The sequence below is a fragment of the Phyllobates terribilis genome, unplaced genomic scaffold, assembly GCF_046119375.1.
Source record: "Phyllobates terribilis strain yellow unplaced genomic scaffold, ASM4611937v1 Scaffold_5__5_contigs__length_657084704, whole genome shotgun sequence".
Classification (NCBI taxonomy): domain Eukaryota; kingdom Metazoa; phylum Chordata; class Amphibia; order Anura; family Dendrobatidae; genus Phyllobates; species Phyllobates terribilis.
This window is the reverse complement of record NW_027362765.1, coordinates 540,661,097-540,682,224: the sequence shown is the minus strand read 5'-3', so window position 1 is coordinate 540,682,224 and position 21,128 is coordinate 540,661,097. Positions and strand designations below refer to the sequence as shown.

The 21,128-nt window shown below is 45.6% G+C and overlaps 1 protein-coding gene across 2 annotated transcripts in view; it reads left to right on the top strand.

Annotated features, from left to right (window-relative positions):
- Positions 1-21,128, top strand: part of LOC141271325 (pituitary homeobox 3) — a 192,952-nt gene that overhangs the window by 162,399 nt on the left and 9,425 nt on the right. For both annotated transcript variants that reach the window (XM_073681436.1, XM_073681437.1), the window contains exon 3: positions 19,592-19,797. In XM_073681436.1, coding sequence (XP_073537537.1) covers positions 19,592-19,797 — 206 coding nt within the window. The remainder of the gene's footprint in view (positions 1-19,591; positions 19,798-21,128) is intronic.

Here is a 21,128-nt window from a genome sequence, read left to right as displayed (position 1 = left end):
AAAAAAAACCCTTCAAAAATTCTCTTTAGTTTAAAACTCCCACACATAAAGACATAAATACACACACAACTGCACAGAAAAACAGTGATTTAAAAAAGAGCAGAAATGCGGGGAGATAGGGACTAGTTTCACCCTTGACAATTCCCTTCCTGACAGCAGAGGTTGGCACCCTAAGCTGAAACAGTCTGGTGCCCCTGCTAATCGTCGACTGCTCCATGTAGCCCAACCACTGCTCTAACTGACCAGGCCTGCTCAATACGGGATCAGATAATGTGTAATGAATATATATAAATATATACAATATAGATACCAGTGGGCTGAGGGGTATATATATATATATCATCAATATTATTCAACAATCTGACCAGAAAAAAAAACCTAACAAAGTCCAAGAAGAAACATAGATGATGTCCTTGTCACACAAAGAATAAATGGCCGGTCAAGTGTCAGTACAATTAAACCACAAAACATCCATTTACCTCATAGTAACGTTTGTATGGACATGGACTATGATATATATATATATATATATATATATATATATATATATACACTGCTCAAAAAAATAAAGGGAACACTCAAATAACACATCCTAGATCTGAATGAATGAAATATTCTTATTGAATACTTTGTTCTGTACAGAGTTGAATGTGCTGACAACAAAATCACACAAAAATCATCAATGGAAATCAAATTTATTAACCAATAGAGGCCTGGATTTGGAGTCACCCCCAAAATTAAAGTGGAAAAACACACTACAGGCTGATCCAACTTTGATGTAATGTCCTTAAAGCTAGTCAAAATGAGGCTCAGTATTGTGTGTGGCCTCCACGTGCCTGCATGACCTCCCTACAATGCCTGGGCATGCTTCTGATGAGGTTGCGGATGGTCTCCTGTGGGATCTCCTCCCAGACCTGGACTAAAGCATCCACCAACTCCTGGACAGTCTGTGGTGCAACGTGACGTTTGTGGATGGATCGAGTACCCCACGGCCCCAGGGGGTGCGTCAACTTGGCGTCACGAACAGGATGAACCGACCCATTACAACGGGGCCCATGCGCCTATAGACTGTGTTTAATACTGAATGCGGCGCCCGCCCCAGAAGAACGAGCGCCATTATGGAGTGGAACCGCCCCCGAAAGGGGAGAGGAGGAGAAAAGCCTTACAGACTGGGCGGGGCCACCGGCAGTGGAGTCAGAATACACCCGGCAGGCGCCATGGATGGAGGTAATAACCAGACTCCTGCCTGAGACCTGCAGCCAGAGAATTCTCCCCTTAACCTGGAGGGGGTCCTGGGCAAACTACCCCTGGAGGATATGGGGTTCCTGCGTGCCGAGGTACAGGAGTTGGGCTGGGGGATGGAGGAAGCCCAGCAGGCCGCCGTCGCGCAGTGGAAGGACGAGCTGCTGGTAAAGCTAGCCCGGCAGCGGTCCACGCTCGGTCCTACCACCAGCACCCCAGCCCTGGCGGATCCTGTCCTGAACCCAGAGGCGCTGCGCAGTGCTGGAGTGGCCGTGAGAGCAGGTAACAACAACACCCCTGCCCTGGGCGCTGACAACACTGACACCCGCCTAGGGCCCCTGCAGGAACCATCTGCCCCTACACCCGGCTGGGTGTACGGGCGCGCCGAGTAGGACTGGTCCGCAAAGAATGAGGACCAGCAGGGAACCCCTCTAATGCCCACGCCCGCGCCCCTGGTTGCCTGTAAAGGAGGAGAAGAGTAGAGGTGGGACAACCCGGAGGGAGACCTTATGGGATTCCCGCGGGAGACCCAAACAGAGGCCCTCAGGAGAGAGGAGTACTGTCAATGGGAACTCCGAAAACTGGCAGCGGAGCGGCGGGAGCGTCAGGAGCGGTGGGAGGTGATGGAGGCTCGCAACATGCAGGCTAAGACCCGGGCCCGCAAAGTCAAGCCTGCTAAACCAAGTCCTCGTGCCTAGGGAACCGTGGTCAAGTTTGACGTGGAAGGAGGATGAGGCTTCATCCGGGAGCCTCAAGTGGCCACGGACCTCTTTGTGAAGCGGCGTGACGTGGAGTCCCATCTACAGCAGGGACACCCAGGGTGGGATCTTTACCCCGGTGACAGAGTCACTTATACCCGTCACCGCGGATAACGGGGGTGGTACGCCCTACATGTGCATAGGGTGGGGGAGGAGGTGAGTGCACCCCTACCATCTGAGGCTGATGACCCGGCTGAGCCATCTAGTGGTGGACCAATGTTCCCCCGTAGGGAGCACCACTACTGAACTGAACTAGTTAAAGTTGAAAAAACTGTATATAGTTACCCAGAAGGGTATTGAAATAATCTTATTTTGTTTGTTTTTTTTGTTTTGTGTACCCACTTAAGGTACAAGGACTTAGTGGTTAAGGACGGTGATTAACCCAAAAACTTTCATTGTAAAAATGTTAGCACTTCTTAATGTGCTTCTTGTTGGTTTTATAAGACCACGGAACAAAAACCTTTTTGGCGTGGCCGAAGATGTGGTCCAACGAGTGGATCAGCTATGCCCTGCAGCCACGCCCAGGGCCTATGTTGGGGCTTTTCGGACGGGTCCCTCATATTGCACCTACACCAGTGAGATGGACGCCATGATAAGGATCTCACTGCAGTCTGCTGAAAAATGTTTTATGTGTGAAAGAGTGTTATTAAAAGTGGTTTTACATTGTTTTATATACCTGATAGTAAATATGTAACGTTCAAGAAAAGAGCCTCCCATAAAGGGAAGAAAAGTTATTTATTTGCTGTTCTTCTATGTGGATGCATCCTAAAAATTTTGCATGTCTTAAATTTTTGTTTTTACTCTGTTCCAGCCCACGGACGTGCTGTGTTTAACGGGGGGGTGGGGGGCGTGATGTGGCGCCCCTGCAGGTCCAGTCGCCACAGAGGTACTGCATCTCACCCAGAAGTGTGGTACCCCACTATCAGGTAAGGAGGGAGCACTACCCGGGACCCATACACCCACATCCAACACAACACCACTTCATTAGGGAAGGGCGAGATTGCTCCTGAGGGAGAGCACAGTCCCTGATCCCTGTCTGGAGGGTGGAACTAAGTGTAGGAGGTGGGTGGAGGAAGAAATTTAGGGGAGCACAGACAGAAAGAGTATAAAAGACAGAAAGAAATATCTAGAAGGGTCCATTTTCCTGGCTCCAGTCCTTGGAGCAGGAGTTGAGAGGAGTTCAGTGGAGAGTGAGGAGTAGGGCCCAGCCAGAAAGGGCCAGGAGGAAAGTGAGGAGAGAAACCGGAGCAGTGGGAAAGGCTCCAGAGAGAGACAGAAGGGATCCCAGGGGCACGGCAAGTGCGGGATGCCACCCATGCGCCCGAATTCATGCTGATGTGGAGGGATCAGGCCGCAGTAGGGGACCGGCCCCAGCCTAGTGGAGTATTTAGGGCTCAGCTAGCAAACCGGCGGTTGCAGTATTTCATGTGCTGTAGCCACATTCCACACACAATCGCCGAAAAGGTGGCCATATAGGACCAAGGGGACAGACCGGACGTCGCCTGACAAGGCCCGCGGCCATTGGCTTGGGACACTGGGTATGAGGCGCAGGGCAGGAGGGCGAGAGCCAGCACAGTGAGACGACCTGGAGAGATACACAGAAAGGGGTCCCGTTCCAGTGCTTCCAAGATATCTGAGAGTCGACTGGATCACTTCCCCGGAGGACACAGGACGACGTAGGCGGTTACAGACTGGTAACTGTAACCTGGAGAACTTAACAACTGTGAGTAAAGCCTGAAGACTGAACCCCACTGTGTCCTTGAATAATTGCTGCGCCATCACCTGCCTTGCACTACACCAGCAACATCTACCTCAAAAATCCACTATATACTGCCCTGGAGCTTAGCTCTACCCATGGAGAGCTGAACCATCAGCCCCAGTGGATCTGCACCGCAGCAGCGGCCCCATATAGCCGCATACCACGGGTGGCGTCACGAACATTATCCCCAAATCTTTATTTCCCCAAATTGACTTTCACTGTTCTTTATTGACCGCTCTGGGCCACGGACCGGATCACTGCCACCGTGACTACCCCAATACAGGACCGGCCCGGCTATCGAGTATCCCATGGCCCCAGGGGGCGCGTCACTCGCAGCAGAGCAGGAGTCGAGTGTCATTACCATATCGGCTGCCATACGATAATGTGTCTGTGGCCTGAGTGGTGGCCTCACAATTTCAGAATGCTATTAGCCTGCAGATTAACCTTATATCTACAGGTTAATAGTGTATATTTTACTAGACAGTTTCCCTTTAAAGGACTGCTCGTTTCCTAACATTAGTCCACAGTCACTCTATGTGACTGCAGACCATGAAACAGTGACAGTAGTATATTTGTGTAGAAGGAGAATTAGCATCTGTATCTAAGGGCAAGCGGCCTTTTATGGTACGTGCCCACAATCCGTAATAGCAGCGTTTTGGACACAGCTCATCTGCGCTGTGCCCAAAATGCTGCGTTCTACATTACAAGCACAGAGGATGGGATTTATAGAAATCCCATGCCCACTGTACTTTTATTGACAGCCGCTTAAACTCAACGGCGGCGCGGTTTTATGAGCCGCAGCATGTCAATTATCTGCAGCGGAGATGCTAGTCTCCGCAACAGAAGTTTCCCCAATAGAATGTATAGGGTGCGGTAATTCCACATGTGTTCAATGAACATATGCGGATTTACCTGCGTGATCAGACACAGCGAAAATACGGTGTCCAAAGCACTGCTATAGCCTGATCATAGGCACATACTCTTATTGTTGTGTATAAAATGTGGGGGATGGGAGTATACTGAAACTACATGTGGCAAATGCCACTGCACACTATGTGCCTTGGAAATTTTGCTTGTATCATACTTATAAATGCATAATGCAAGCAAAATTTCCAAAGTGGAGGGGCACATTTACCCCATGTAGTCTCAGTATACTCCCATTCCCCACATTTTAAAAATGAAACTTATGGCCCCCCTGCACTCTTATACAGAACGCTGCTGCTTACTATCACTGCCTGTCTGCCACATCGCCCACATTATACATACTTTAAATAATGGCAGACGAGCAGCAGCTAAAGGAGGAGGGAGACCAGGAGGAGCAGGAGCGGCAGCTTGTCTCCAGTCTTCAGGCGCGGGTGCCGGCAGAGCCACAATCAATACAAGCAGAAGCTCCTCTTCGGTAGGCATGGATTCAGCTGCAGCACCCGCGCACTATATGCTGGGTACGTCCTGCCAGACGTTATGTGGCAGCGCAGGCCCAGCATAAGGGACCTGTGGCCGCGGCGGTTACAATACATACGGATTATAATCGGAGCAATTAGTTCTCGAACCTTGGGCCCCCCCAGAGTCCCAGGCCCTCATTTTAATCCGTCTATGGTTCCAACACTTTCAGCCGTGACTCTTTTGTTCTTCATGATAGCTAATTTGCATGAATATGACGCACCCCTGGGCCTGTATCGCGCAGCGTTGCGCACGCGGGAGCTTACCCGGAGCCGGATCTGTTGAGGGTTGTAGTCTCGTGGCGGTGACCCGGTCCGTGCCCAGGGAGTCAAACTGAGCGGCGATGTATCAGCGGTAGATGTTGGACGACTACGCCACCCGTTGAGTACAGCTAAGGAGCTGCTGCTGCAGGGCAGACCGCTGAGGCCGGTGGTAGGATTGTGCAGCGTGATAGTATAACCCCCAACGGGAGGGGTATGGCCTCAGGGCAGCCGACGTGGATGATGGGGGTAGCAGGAATCACTCAGAGACGATGCGGTGTGATTCAGGGTCTTTACTGGTGACAAAGATAGACCCTCCCGGAGTACTGGCTAGCGATTGGGGCCTGGTCAGTCCTTGAGCAGATGGGATCTCCCCTGGCCAGGCGGAGTTGTAGGCCTCCCAAACTAACTGTACTCTTCTGGCTACCTTGCTAGAGGCGGGTATAAGTAGCCCACGTCCCTGAGTGTACCGTGTGGTGCTCACCCGTATGGCCGGTGACTCGGGGCCTTCTAGTAGCTTCCGCTCCACGACGGCGATGCTGGTCCCATGCGTGTGACCGTGCCTTCGGGTTTCTTGGCCAGAGGACCTGAAATCCCCTGCCTGACGGATTCTGCTGCTGGGTAGGAGTTAGTCCCCACAGCCTCGGACTCCGGGTCCGGTAAGAAATCTTCTCAGTCAGGGCGAGCTCTGCAGCTGCCAGCCCCTGACTCCTTGTAACACTGCTCCCACAGAGCTCCTGTTGTTTCTTCCCATAGCTGCTTCTCTTCTCTGTCTCTACTTCTGGCATGGCCCAGGAGCTGGGCCCACCCGGAGCCACAGCTCCCTGTCAGCCCTCCTGGCTGAACTCTCCCTCTGAACTCTCTAACCCTGCCTCAGCCCCAGGTTTATATAGGGGAAGTTCTTCCCCTCCCAGGACTGGGCAGGAGGTGTGGCATGCATAGGATTCCTGACCAAGAGACCTCCCACCTACTCTCAGACATAACATTGTTGTTACTGTGGAAACCAGACCCCTGGGGTGCCACATTCCCCCCTAGTGAAATTTAGTACTCCGGGACTAAACATATTTTAGAAAAACATAACAAGATATAACAATAACAATACAATAAAGAAACACATAAAGGTGGTCACGGCATGTCTGTAACCGGGTGCAGTCTTTGAAGAAAGCAAGGTGTCCATTTCACCAAAACAGGGAGACGTAACCAGGTAGGGGTCTGTCCTGCCCCGAGTCCTTAACAGTCTTTAGTCCATTCCTAGGTTACGCTCCAACCATGTACAAGGATTCCTGGTAAATCCACCAAGGACTCCCATAAATTACTAGAAACACATAATTATTTACAGGATATGGCCGCTCTCAGTCCTCGGCCAGTGGGGATAAGGAATGGCTGCTCACAGTCCTCAGCCTGGTTTAAGATAGGGGCACATGGGGAACAATTCACTAATCCCAACGGGGACCATATTTTAATTAGCAGCAGTCCTTGTACCCTTACGGGTAACTATTTACAGCTCTTTATTCACGCTACTTCCCTTCAGTAGCTATGTCCTCTTTGTGCTCCCTCCTGAGGGTAGTCCTCAGACCCGTCCGGGTCCTCTTGGCTTTCCTCGTATTGGTAGTACTGCAGCTCCTCCTCGGTTAGCTGGGTTAGTATCTCTGCGACAGTCCTCCTCCCAGGTGGCCAGGACTTTACCTCCCTTTGGGCTGCCCCGGTTAATTGGGCCACCAGGATGCTCACTTTTTGCTCCTCTGTGAGGGGGTACACCTGGAAGAGGCTATCCAGCTTTTCTCTAAAGTCATGCAGGGTATGTGACTCCCTTGAGTACTGGGGTAGCCAAGCTGCCCCCGGGATATAGGGCATGGTGAAAGGCATGACCGCAACAGCGGTGGCGCTGGTGGGGGTTGAAGCGGTGAAGCTCTCCTCCGTATCCGACATCCTTCTCTCCCCTAGTGGACCGTGGCCTACCTTGCGATGATCCTCTTCCGTAGGCCGCGGCTCCGCAGTGGATCGTCAGGGTTGAGGACCTTCCGTCGCGCTCCTGTGACGTCGGCGTCTGCTGGGCTCCTTCCAGGACCTTACGCAAAGTCCGGACGTGAGGCGGGGCTTCAGTTCTCTCGCGCTTTCGGAGTCCACGCCCCTCTTCTTCCCGCGCGGCGTCCTCAAGATGGCGTCCAATGGCGGGAAAACTCCACGTATGGCGGGAAGAAGGCTGAAGATGGCGCCGGATGGCGGGAAAACTCCACCGATGGCGGGAAGGAAGCGGAAGATGGCGCCGGATGGCGGGAATCTTCACCACAGGTAAGTTTGAACAGTCTTTTTCAGGCACGCAGTACCCGGTGGTTGCGGGCACGAAATCCTGCCGACTACGCCAAAAGTTGACGCACCCCTGGGCCTGTATCGCGCAGCGTTGCGCACGCGGGAGCTTACCCGGAGCCGGATCTGTTGAGGGTTGTAGTCTCGTGGCGGTGACCCGGTCCGTGCCCAGGGAGTCAAACTGAGCGGCGATGTATCAGCGGTAGATGTTGGACGACTACGCCACCCGTTGAGTACAGCTAAGGAGCTGCTGCTGCAGGGCAGACCGCTGAGGCCGGTGGTAGGATTGTGCAGCGTGATAGTATAACCCCCAACGGGAGGGGTATGGCCTCAGGGCAGCCGACGTGGATGATGGGGGTAGCAGGAATCACTCAGAGACGATGCGGTGTGATTCAGGGTCTTTACTGGTGACAAAGATAGACCCTCCCGGAGTACTGGCTAGCGATTGGGGCCTGGTCAGTCCTTGAGCAGATGGGATCTCCCCTGGCCAGGCGGAGTTGTAGGCCTCCCAAACTAACTGTACTCTTCTGGCTACCTTGCTAGAGGCGGGTATAAGTAGCCCACGTCCCTGAGTGTACCGTGTGGTGCTCACCCGTATGGCCGGTGACTCGGGGCCTTCTAGTAGCTTCCGCTCCACGACGGCGGTGCTGGTCCCATGCGTGTGACCGTGCCTTCGGGTTTCTTGGCCAGAGGACCTGAAATCCCCTGCCTGACGGATTCTGCTGCTGGGTAGGAGTTAGTCCCCACAGCCTCGGACTCCGGGTCCGGTAAGAAATCTTCTCAGTCAGGGCGAGCTCTGCAGCTGCCAGCCCCTGACTCCTTGTAACACTGCTCCCACAGAGCTCCTGTTGTTTCTTCCCATAGCTGCTTCTCTTCTCTGTCTCTACTTCTGGCATGGCCCAGGAGCTGGGCCCACCCGGAGCCACAGCTCCCTGTCAGCCCTTCTGGCTGAACTCTCCCTCTAAACTCTCTAACCCTGCCTCAGCCCCAGGTTTATATAGGGGAAGTTCTTCCCCTCCCAGGACTGGGCAGGAGGTGTGGCATGCATAGGATTCCTGACCAAGAGACCTCCCACCTGCTCTCAGACATAACATTGTTGTTACTGTGGAAACCAGACCCCTGGGGTGCCACAAATACATACATACAGGTTTCACAGCAAGTCTCAAAAAACGTGATGTGTTTGGAACACAAAAATGGGAAAATAGCAGGGCTGTGGAGTCGGATCCCATTTTGGTGGAGTCGGAGTCGGTATAAAATGTACCGACTCCGACTCCTAAAATATATAATAAATTGGGTACAGTAGTTCAGTGCAGTTTATGGGGAATATTTTTTCATAATCATTTGGGAAAGTTATGAAATGTCCTATAAATGTCTATCCTATTCCTGATCTAAGAGTCTAGACTTTTAGCCGGGATTAATCTGTGATACAGTAAATTTATCACTTAAGCATGAGCCATGTATGACTGAGTCGGAGTCGGAGATGGAGTCGGTGTCATGGAAATTGAGGAGTCGGAGTTGGAGGTTTGGCTTACTGACAGCAGGTCCTCTGGGGTGTTCCTGGTATATAGTGGTTTGTACTTACCAGAGGTGGTTCAAGTAAGTACAACCAGTGAACCAGAGTTAGGGACATGGGCAATCAAAGCTCAGCGATGAGTGTGAGGAAAAAAGTCAAGACTATCTGGTCTAATCCTAAAGAAGATGTATTTTAGCATAAATTGCTGAAAAAGTTAGCTTTGATACAAAATTGTTAGAAAACATAGTGCATGTTAGCTTGCTGTATATGCAACATAACGTTTGGAGTGGCAATGCTCACTCCTGTCTATCACCAAAAGTGGCTATAATGGGCATGTGAGCATCAGACTGGACCATGAGCAATAGAGGCCCCACCTTACAGTATTTAAATAATCTGCTGCTAACATCATGCTGCAAGATAACACATTACAACTTCAGATGTCTTGTATAGTTAATGCCTTGATGGTTAGAGCTGTTTGAGTCGCACGTGAGGAACCTACACAATGTTAGGTAAATAGTATTAGTGTTATGTCTGATCAATGTACATACACATTACACACACATACACATTTCAAACACAAATTACACATACATATGCACACATTACACGCTGCCTTTTTATAATTAAAGGACAGATTATAGTTACTTAGAAGAAACCCTCACTGAGAGTACATTTACTAGTATTATTTGTGGTGTAATTTTGCCACAATTATGAAAATCAACTACTAAAATCTTGTCAGCATTTTTCCAAAATAATGTTTGTAGTTTTTGCTCTTCTCTACAGAGGCAAATCAATTAAATAAATTGTTTTAGCAATTTACCTAAGCTCAAAGAAACTGCACATCTCACTAAAGCAGAGACTGGAAAAATATATATCTTTGTACTGTGTTAGCCAGTAGATAGAAAAATATTACAATTTGAGAGTCCTCAGTGGTTGATACCTTTTAATGATTAACTGAAAACATTATAACAAATAGCAGCTTTCCAGACTACTCAGGTGTCTTCATCAGGCATACTATTACACAAAATCTGAAGAGTCACATATTTAAACACAGCAGGTCACAGAAATAATGCAATAAATAAGACAAGTGACGTAAAGCAGAACTATCATGGGAGAGTGAGAAACAGTTGTGGCAGTAAATATTGGAGCAGTTCATAGTGTGAAAGTTTTATTGTCCCCTGATTGAGATCTGGTTCAGGGTTGTGATGCCACCAAATGGTCTGAGGAGCACATTCCTTAATTGATGTAGAAAGGCATAAATCCATGTGACACAGTCATTCCTGCTCTCAATATGTCAAAGGTCATAATAAGTTTTTACTCCCAGATTCTTCGGTTTCTCTCTGAGATTTGAAGTTAGCACACAGAAAGAAGCGGAAGCATGGAGGACACTATACATCAATACTGAGCTGTGTGGCTGTGAATTCAGCCACAGTGACTAAAGATTTTCCAGTGTCTGCCTGGTCTATCACTGAGCTGAGTACTGCTCAGTTTCCCTTCCCCTCCGCTTTCCATAGATTTCAATATTCCCCGTTACCTGACACTTCACTATACTGGCAATCAAAGAAGGAGTTGAGCAGTATTTTCCAGAGTGAATGATGTGTTCAGGAGGCAGGGGATGGGTAGTAGTGGCTTATAAGTGGAGAAAGAAGAAGAATTTCATGATATGATATATTACAAGGTGTCTTGTATTCTTCTGTACTAATTCATGCAAAGTTTTTTGAAACTACAGTGAGCATTAAAAACAAACAAGTAATTAGTAAGAGACCACCTTATTATCTTTAGAGCACCACTTCACTGTGTTGCAGTTGAAAACATCTTCATAATTATGGACAACAGTGGTGTAGGTATAGGGGATATAGTAGCAGCAGTCAAACTAAAATCTACAAAATAAAAATATCAGTAATATGTAATCAGGGGCCAGGACATGACACATTTTGGTAAAAGGTAGAAAATTCTTACTTATATTAATAATAGTTAAAACAAATAATAATATGGTTTAATGTACTTTATATAACGCAAAATTGTGCGGCAAGTAACATGGTTCATTTTCTTATACATTCCTGTTATGAATAAATTCAGTGATTGTCTTTTCTGCCACCTTGACATTGTCACACTGGATATTGATATATCATGGTGTTAGTAGGAGATGCAGACATAATTCTCTAAAGCACACACCATTAAATATTTAAAGGCTAATGTGTGAGCATATGTCTGTAGAAGCATTGGCACATCAGGATGAGTTTTGTTTTTCTTTTAACATATTAACAAACTTTGTTGATTTTGAAACTCATCAGTGAGATTTCAGTGTTACGATGACTTTGCTCGTGTTCATTTTTCTATGTACTCTACAAGGTTAGAGTGAGGAGGGTGTAAATAAACCCCAAATCTCACTTACTTAAAGGGAACCCGTCAGCTGATACATGCTGTCCAAACCGTGAATGGTGACCTAGGCAATGATCAGTAAACTAAAAATCCCTCCGTCTTTGCGTCTTTGAGAACAGAGAGGATTTTTAATAAGAGGTAGCTTGCAAATTTTCTTGTTTTTACAAACATTTTGCAACTTTACTCATTTAAGAAGACAAGACAACCCCTTTAATTTTTAACATAGTATATGATCATTTAAAGGTATGTGATGCGCCCCCTGGGCCGTGGGGTACTCGGTAGCTGGGCCGTTCGATGCTGGGGATGTCACGGTGGCAGTGACCCGGTCCGTGACCCAGGGCAGTCAATTAAAGGGAAAGTGAAAGGGGAATAAAGTTTTTAGAGATAATGTTCGAGACGCCACCTGTAGTGTGCGGCTATATGGGGCCGCCGCTGCGGTGCAGATCCACTGGAGCTGATGGTGACACAGCAAAGTTGGTTCAGCTCTCCACAGGCAGAGCTAAGCTCCAGGGCAGGAAATTATGAGGTAGATGTTGCTGGTGCTGTGTAGTGCAGGGCTGGTGATGGCGCAGCAATCATTCAAGGACACAATGGGGTGCAGTCTTCAGGTTTTACTCACGGTTGTTCAATTCTCCAGGTTACAATGGCCAGTGCGTAACCTCCCACGTTGTCCTGTGTCCTCCGGGGTAGGGGTTCAGCAATCTCTCAAGTATCTCAGGAGTACTTAAACAGGACCCCGTTCTATGTACCTTTCCCGGTCGTCTCACTGCGCTGGCTCTCACCCTCCTGCCCTGCACTTCACAATCAGTGTTCCAAGCCAGTGGCCTCGGGCCTTGTCGGGTGACGTGCAGTCCCCTGAACCCTATCCGGCCACCTTTTCGGTGATGTAATTGTGGCTGTTGGCTACAGCACCTTGACAATGCAGCAGCCTCCGGTTGTCTAGCTGAGCCTGGTTGTTCTCCACTAGTTAGGGGCCGGTCCCATTCTGCGGCCTGATCCCTCCACGTCAGCGTGAATTCGGGTGCACGGGTGGCCTCTACACTCACCGTGCCCCTGGGATTCCTCTGTTCCTCCTTTCTACTGTACCTCTCTGGGCCCTGCTCCTTTCTCCACTCCTCCTGAGCAGAGCTCCTCCTGAGCTCCTGCTCCCAGCTCTCTCTCCTCTGTACTGACTGCTTCTAGATGGTTCCCCTCCTTCTTATACTCTTCCTGACAGTGCTCCCCTGATCTACTTCCTCCACCCACACCCACTACATGGTTCCACCCTCCAGCTAGGGACCAGGGACTGTGCTCTCCCTTAGGAGCAATCCCGCCCTTCCCTACTGAAGTGGAGTGTATTGGATGCGGGTGTGTGGGTCCCGGGTAGTACTCCCTCCTTACCTGAGAGTGGGGTACCACACCTCTGGATGAGATGCAGTACCTATGTGGCAACTGAACCCGCACGGGCTCCACATATACAATATGTATACAATAAACATAATGTAGGTAAGCAAGATTTACTTTCTTTTACAATACACAAAATTTATCAAAGTGGCTCATGTTGTTTGCCAAATTTCTGCATCTTTAGACTTGTAAAGTACATAGGTGGCAATTTTTGACAAATTTTGGCTCACCCCCCCTTGTCAGGTGAGTCTGAAAGCGTCTAAAATACATAATAAATGGCATGGAAGTGAATTAAACCAGAATTCTGATGCATTTTGCTTAGTAAGTGTAGCCCAATATCTTTCCTACTTAAGTTCTGGGCATTGTATATTATGTATAGTATATACAGTACCAACCAAAAGTTTGGACACACCTTCTCATTTAAGGATTTTACTGTATTTTAATGAAAATTGTACATTCACACTGAAGGCATCAAAACTATGAATTAACACATGTGGAATTATATACTTAACAAAAAAGTGTGAAACAACTGAAAATATGTCTTATATTCTAGGTTCTTCAAAGTAGCCACCTTTTGCTTTGATGACTGCTTTGCACACTCTTGGCATTCTCTTGATGAGCTTCAAGAGGTAGTCACCGGAAATGGTCTTCCAACAATCTTGGAGTTGCCAGAGATGCTTAGCACTTGTTGGCCCTTTTGCCTTCACTCTGCAGTCCAGCTCACCCCAAACCATCTCGATTGGGTTCAGGTCTGGTGACTGTGGAGGCCAGGTCATCTGGTGTAGCACCTCATCACTCTCCATCTTGGTCAAATAGCCCTTACACAGCCTGGAGGTGTGTTTGGGGTCATTGTCCTGTTGAAAAATAAATGATGGTCCAACTAAACGCAAACCGGATGGAATAGCATGCCGCTGCAAGATGCTGTGGTAGACGTGCTGGTTCAGTATGCCTTCAATTTTGAATAAATCCCCAACAGTGTCACCAGCAAAGCACCCCCACACCATCACACCTCCTCCTCCATGCTTCATGGTGGGAACCAGGCATGTAGAGTCCATCCGTTCACCTTTTCTGCGTCGCACAAAGACACGGTGGTTGGAACCAAAGATCTCAAATTTGGACTCATCAGACCAAAGCACAGATTTCCACTGGTCTAATGTCCATTCCTTGTGTTCTTTAGCCCAAACAAGTCTCTTCTGCTTGTTGCCTGTCCTTAGCAGTGGTTTCCTAGCAGCTATTTTACCATGAAGGCCTGCTGCACAAAGTCTCCTCTTAACAGTTGTTGAAGAGATGTGTCTGCTGCTAGAACTCTGTGTGGCATTGACCTGGTCTCTAATCTGAGCTGCTGTTAACCTGCGATTTCTGAGGCTGGTGACTCGGATAAACTTATCCTCAGAAGCAGAGGTGGCCCTTGGTCTTCCTTTCCTGGGGCGTTCCTCATGTGAGCATGTTTCTTTGTAGCGCTTGATGGTTTTTGCAACTGCACTTGGGGACACTTTCAAAGTTGGCCCAATTTTTCGCACCGACGAACCTTCATTTCTAAAAGTAATGATGGCCACTCGTTTTTCTTTACTTAGCTGCTTTTTTCTTGCCATAATGCAAATTCTAACAGTCTATTCAGTAGGACTATCAGCCGTGTATCCACCAGACTTCTGCACAACACAACTGATGGTCCCAACCCCATTTCTAAGACAAGAAATCCCACTTATTAAAACTGACAGGGCACACCTGTGAAGTGAAAACCATTTCCGGTGACTACCTCTTGAAGCTCATCAAGAGAATGCCAACAGTGTGCAAAGCAGTCATCAAAGCAAAAGGTGGCTACTTTGAAGAACATAGAATATAAGACATATTTTCAGTTGTTTCACACTTTTTTGTTAAGTATATAATTCCACATGTGTTAATTCATAGTTTTGATGCCTTCAGTGTGAATGTACAATTTTCATAGTCATGAAAATACAGAAAAATCTTTAAATGAGAAGATGTGTCCAAACTTTTGGTCTGTACTGTACCTTTAAGTAATCATATGCTGTCTTCCAAATTAAGCAAGGCTGCTTTTTGGTTTCTTTAACCCCTCCTAAGGGCTCGATTACACCCCCGTTTACATAGGACGACTGCTATCCGATTTTTTTCGGATAGCACTCAAACCAATGTTATTGGTTTATCATTGTGGTTTGTCCTGATGAAGAGGTATGATTACCTCAAAACACATTGACAAATAAAACCGCATCCATACCGCATCTGGTCTCCTATTGTATATTGGATCCTCGGCAGCGCGGGTTTTATATCCACTTTCATCTCCAAGTCTCTAATAGGTGGCAAGGCGTTTAAGTCTCCTCATACTGGCGTGCCAAACCTGGCATGTCACTCTCCATAAGGAGAAAACTTACCCCTTAGATTCATGTTACCTAATGACACAGATGATCAGCTCATCCTTAAAGATAAATCCAGATAAGTTCCGGCAAAGAGAAGCACAGGATCATGTTGAACGTCAGATGAGAACTGTATACAAAGAAAAATAGATCCAGCTTCAAATAGGAATTCATAAAAGTTAAACATTTTTATTCAATACAGCTATAAAGCATAAGGGCAACATTGTATTGTACCTAGGCATAGGTGCAGTTGGGGATAAGGGGTACAAAAAGGAGAAGAAATAGAAATTGAATGGGTTTCAAACGCTCTGTGCGTTCTTAAACTCGGTCGGAATAAAGTGAAATTACAAAGGGTGGGAGCTTAAATATTCACATGATTCATTAATTAAAGTGCACATGGGAGATAAAGCAGATGAGACGAGTGAATGGAAAAAGCAATATACACATTAAAGAAATAAGAATAAAAGCAGGAAATGAAAAAATAAAACAATAAATGACTGGATGACATGATTATTGTACAACAAAAAGGAAAGAAATAAATACAAATGAAGTCAATAATGTTATATAATCTCCCTTCTAAGATTTAACCCTGTAGGAACCCGTGTGTTTAATAAAAAAAATCCAGAAAGCTTCCCTGTTGCGGATAATTTTTTCTCTATCAACACTGCGTATATGTTTGGAGCATATTCTATTGCAGAAGTAACAAAACAGAAAATTTTTATATTGTGTTCCGTAATGAAATGATTTGAAGCATTAGAAACATTTCGATTAGTTAGTGGCTTAAATAATATCATAGAAATGTTCCCTTATTAGTATAACCAATATATTTTAGGTTACAAATGTGGCATTCTATAATATAAATTACCTGGTCTTAATTGCAGTTAAGAACGATTTTTAACGGGAAAGGTTTTTGAACCATCAAAATTGGAAAATGTACATTTTAACTGAATGTGAACACGTTTTACATGGTGACTGGCCGCATTTAAAGTAACCATTGGAAGAAAGCCAGTTATGGGAGCAATTAACTATTCTATCTGAACAATACAAACTGGGTGAGAGAGTGTTTCCTATAGTTGGCACACGTCGGGAAACAATTCTATTACCTTCCTGTAAAATTGAATCCATAATACTATTATCTCTTAAAATATGTAAATTGCGATTAACAATAATTTGAGATAGCTTTAAATGAGTATTATAAGTTAGAACTAAAGTGGGTTTATGGGACAAAGTACTATTATATTTAGTGGGAAGTTTATTCATCAAATCCTGTCTGGTTTTGGAATTCACTATATTAAAGGGAACCTGTCACCCCCCTGGCACTTATCTGACCTCTAATATGGGCATACAGGTGATAGAAATGTAAATCTATACCTACCTGTATGCCTCATATTAGAGGTCTTGTTGCTGTGAAATGTCTTTTTATTCAATCAAGTTTCTGATGCTTGCAGGCTCTGAAGAAATCCCCGCCTCCTGTGGTAATTATAATGTTTCCCCCCTCCCCTGCACGTCACAGTTCCCTGTGATGTGCAGTTGCAGCAACCAAATCCAGGCACTGTGACATGCAGGGGAGGGAGGAAACATTGTAATTTACACAGAAGGCGGGGTTTTCTTCAGGGCCTGCAAGCATCAGAAATTCCCTTTAACGGCACGATTCAAGGACCAAGTGGGATAGTTTCTGTTTTATAAACACTGTTGTATTAAACGCGATTCCATTTGGAAAGAAAATGGATCACTACAATTTCTCTTGGCCCTAATTAATTCACCAACAGGGATTGACTTAATAGTATGTGAAGGATGAAAACTACAGGCATGTAAAATTGTATTTCCCGCTGTCATCCTTCTGTTGGTAGATGTTACTTGCAGTCCTATGTAGCACCTCAGATAACACAGTAATAACTCCCTCACTACAGATAATGTAGTAGATGTCACTTGCAGTCCTATGTAACACCACAGATAACACAGTGATAACTCCCTGAGTGCAGATAATGTTGTATATGTCAGACAAGGTGAGGGAAACGAGTGTAAGATGGGCAGCAAGACAATTGGGATTAGAGATCCTACAATGAGCGCAGCTTTGTCTCCTCTCAGATAATGTTCCCAAACAGCATAAATAGTTACTTTATTTATGTTTTCTCTATAGGACTCTATGGGGATCTTGAAAAAACACAACATCTTTTTTTAAGTGCAGAATTCTAGTAGTTCAGTGCTAAAAAAATAAAAAACACTACAACAAATCTGCACCAAAAACCCTAAAAACACTGCAAAAACAGCAACAGGATTGCTATTGTGTGTTGTGTATGAAACCTGCAGAAAAAAACACAACAGGAAAAAAAGCAGTGTTTTCACTTGTGGGAACATGGCCCTAGGCTTCCTCCTCTTGAGTGGTTCAGCGCTTGGCAATGCAAGGGCAGCGCATAAGAAGAATGATGCCCTGTCTGAGTACAGTCTGGAGTATACTGTTAGAGGCTGAGCTGAACATCGGAGACAGATTTTAATCTCCAGCATCCAGCCAGTCTCTAGAGTACACTCCAGACCGCACTTTGCAGCAGTTGCTTGTCCGTCTTGAAGTGCGAGTGGCGCAGTGACTCTGCTCCTTCCTCCTTATAATTCCCCAGTCCTGTCACTCACATGCATGAGGGGCAGGGTAGGCACAGGCAGTCACAGTGCATGCTGGACCAGGGCACTGCTTCTTCCCAGTCCATTGAACCAGCTGTGATGTTACCAACCAGTATGACCGACTGAATTCCATCCTTGCACTACTCACATATTCACTGTTTATAGATGTAAAATGTATGATATACTAGCAAAATCAGGAACTCTGTATTTTTATTGGCGCTTGCCATTGCCAATAAAAGCTCAATATTGACAAAAACTCCATAGAAATTAGTTTACATATGGAAAAATATTTCCTCTGGTAAAAAATATCGTTCATTATCATATCGAGTTTCTTGAGTTGAATTCTGCTTATTATGAATATTTATTGACAAATAGGAAAAATGTAAATGGAGCAAATGTTCATGAGTAAGAAAGAGATGTTCAATAAACTATTTATATTCCATGTTAAAATAGTTGTTTCAGTAAAAAAAAGTTATCATATATCATGCTAGGGAATTCAGATTCAAAGGACTCATCCAAGGTTTAGAAGTTTTTTTTCAATTTTGCTAAGAACTTGCGGGCGGGTTATTGCCAACTACCAAATACCTGCATGTACTTCCCTGTGACGATCTGTCCTGGTTTAGAACTGTCACAGACCACTTCTTCTTTCGGTGACATCATGTGGACAGAACAGCACCTTCTCTTCCGCTCTGCTCTGTTGATGGTGCGTCAGTGTCAACATCATGCTGATTGATAGCCAGCTTTGCCTAACTGCGGGTAGGCGGCTGTCAATCAGCATGACATCGGCAGTAACACCTTATCGACAGAGCAGACCAGAAGAGAAGGGGCTACTCTGTTGACATGAGGTCAAAAGAAGCAGGGGAATAGCTTGCTAGTGACTACCTGCTGATAATCTCTTAGCCCAATAGAGAAAAAAAAGTCCTGGATAACCCCTTTAACAGTGCCAGGTTTTTACATTAAATATATTATTTTATTTTTTATCTTTGATAATGTCTTTATTTTATTGTGCATAATACTGTCAATAAAAAAATGAAAATCTTGCACTTGAACACTGGCCACCAGGCCTAATATTAGACTTGTCATTTTCATTGAGCATATGGACATTAGCAGCAATAGACTGACTCAGATCCTATTTGTTATATAGATGTCATATCTGGGTGTGCTGTAATCCTGGAAATGGTTATTGTGTAGGGAGGAGAAAGAAGGACAATGTAACATCACCTCTAGTAATTGGTTGATCCTGTATTATCTACTGTAGAAGGGTGTTACCTTTCATTGTACTCCTGTCTGTAATGATAGTGAGAGTGCTTAAAAGTCAGTTGAACAGAACAGGAAGTGTGGTCCTATATAAAGTCTAGTGGTTTGTTTGAAAATTGCAACATTTCTGATTTTTTCAATGTATAATGATATGGAAAATTGAAGAAAAAAATAAATAAAAACCTGATTTAAATAATGTCCTTTTCTGATAATTTATTCCCTTTAAGTTAACACAAGGTAGGGCTCATGATAGAGTTCCGGACTTGAAACAAATGACTAATTTCTTATAAAAAATTATTCCCTAGACACAGAAAAATCACAACAGAACCAAACAGATGACTCCAACCCTGAAGATGGTTCATTAAAGAAGAAGCAGAGGAGACAGAGGACACATTTTACAAGCCAGCAGCTGCAAGAACTGGAGGCCACTTTTCAGCGGAATCGATATCCAGACATGAGCACCAGGGAGGAGATTGCAGTGTGGACCAACCTTACTGAGGCCAGAGTCAGGGTATGTATGAAAAATATTCACTATTCTCAAGAGGTTTATTTATTAAGATTGGAAGTATTTACTATTCACCTTTTTTTCTCAATTAAACCAACAACTTATTTACACTAGTTCTACATTTTTAAAAATGGAGATTGTAAAAAATAATCACTTCCACAATAGTTTTTTTGGCCATGCTTTAGCCAGAAATCCTTGGCATCAAATTCAGACAAAAATTGCAATAGATTGGGCATCTTGTGGATTTAAAGTCCACAACATGTCTTCATCGTGCGTATGGGATCTGTTAAAATCCAATGCACATGCATTATACAGTGAGGATCTAATTTGCAGCTAATATTCTAGATGTGCATATGGCCATTGTGACCACAGACTTGTGGTCAGATGAGATACAGTAGAACAATAGGTCAATGATGGGATATTCATATGAGTACGTGGCATTTTAGATGATGAGTAGAGATGAGCGGTGTTCGACTAGAACTGTTCGCCAATCTCAAATTCGAGCTGTTTTGGGCGGTGTTCGAGTCGTTCGACGAAAGCGAACGATTTGCAAAAATTTGGCTGTTCGAGGTTATGTTCGATAACTGTTCGTGCACCAAAAGCGTGTCCTGCATGTCTGGCGCTATTTAGAGCACCCATCATGCAGGGATTGTCTGCCACTCACTGTGATGCCACAGCCATGGTGGGTGTGGCATTACAGTGGTTGCCCAAATCGATGGGAACAGTGCTCACAGTGAAACATGAAAAGCCGGCAATTCAGCAGCGGCATACACCGGTACCTGACAATTTAGAACCGAAAGAATAGAGTATCACACATAGATTAGATAGACAGAAACATGTCAGTCACATATATAACAAGTACAGTGACAGTGTTGGTTACTGTACTTGTCATTTAGTGTTATAGGATTTATTAAAAAAAATATTAGTGTTTTCATGCACCGTCTCTTTAAAAAAGCCGGCCAGCAATTCAGCAGCGGTACCCGACAATTTATAACAGAAAGAATAGAGCATCACACATAGATTAGATAGATAGAAACATGTCAGTCACACATATAATAAGTACAGTGATAGTGTTGATTACTGTACTTGTCATTTAGTGTTAAAATAAAGGATTTATTAAAAAAAAAATTGGCGTAGGGTTCCCCGTAATTTTAGTCTCTAGCGGAGGTTAAGCAGACGGCTGGGGCAGATGTTTGAAGCCTGGGAAGGGGGTAATACCCACGGAGCTTCCCAGGCTGCTAATATCAGCCCCCAGCGGAATACCTAGCCTTTACTAGCTATTAAAATGGGGGACCCCCAAAAAAATGACATGGGGTCCCCCCCATTTTAATAGCTAG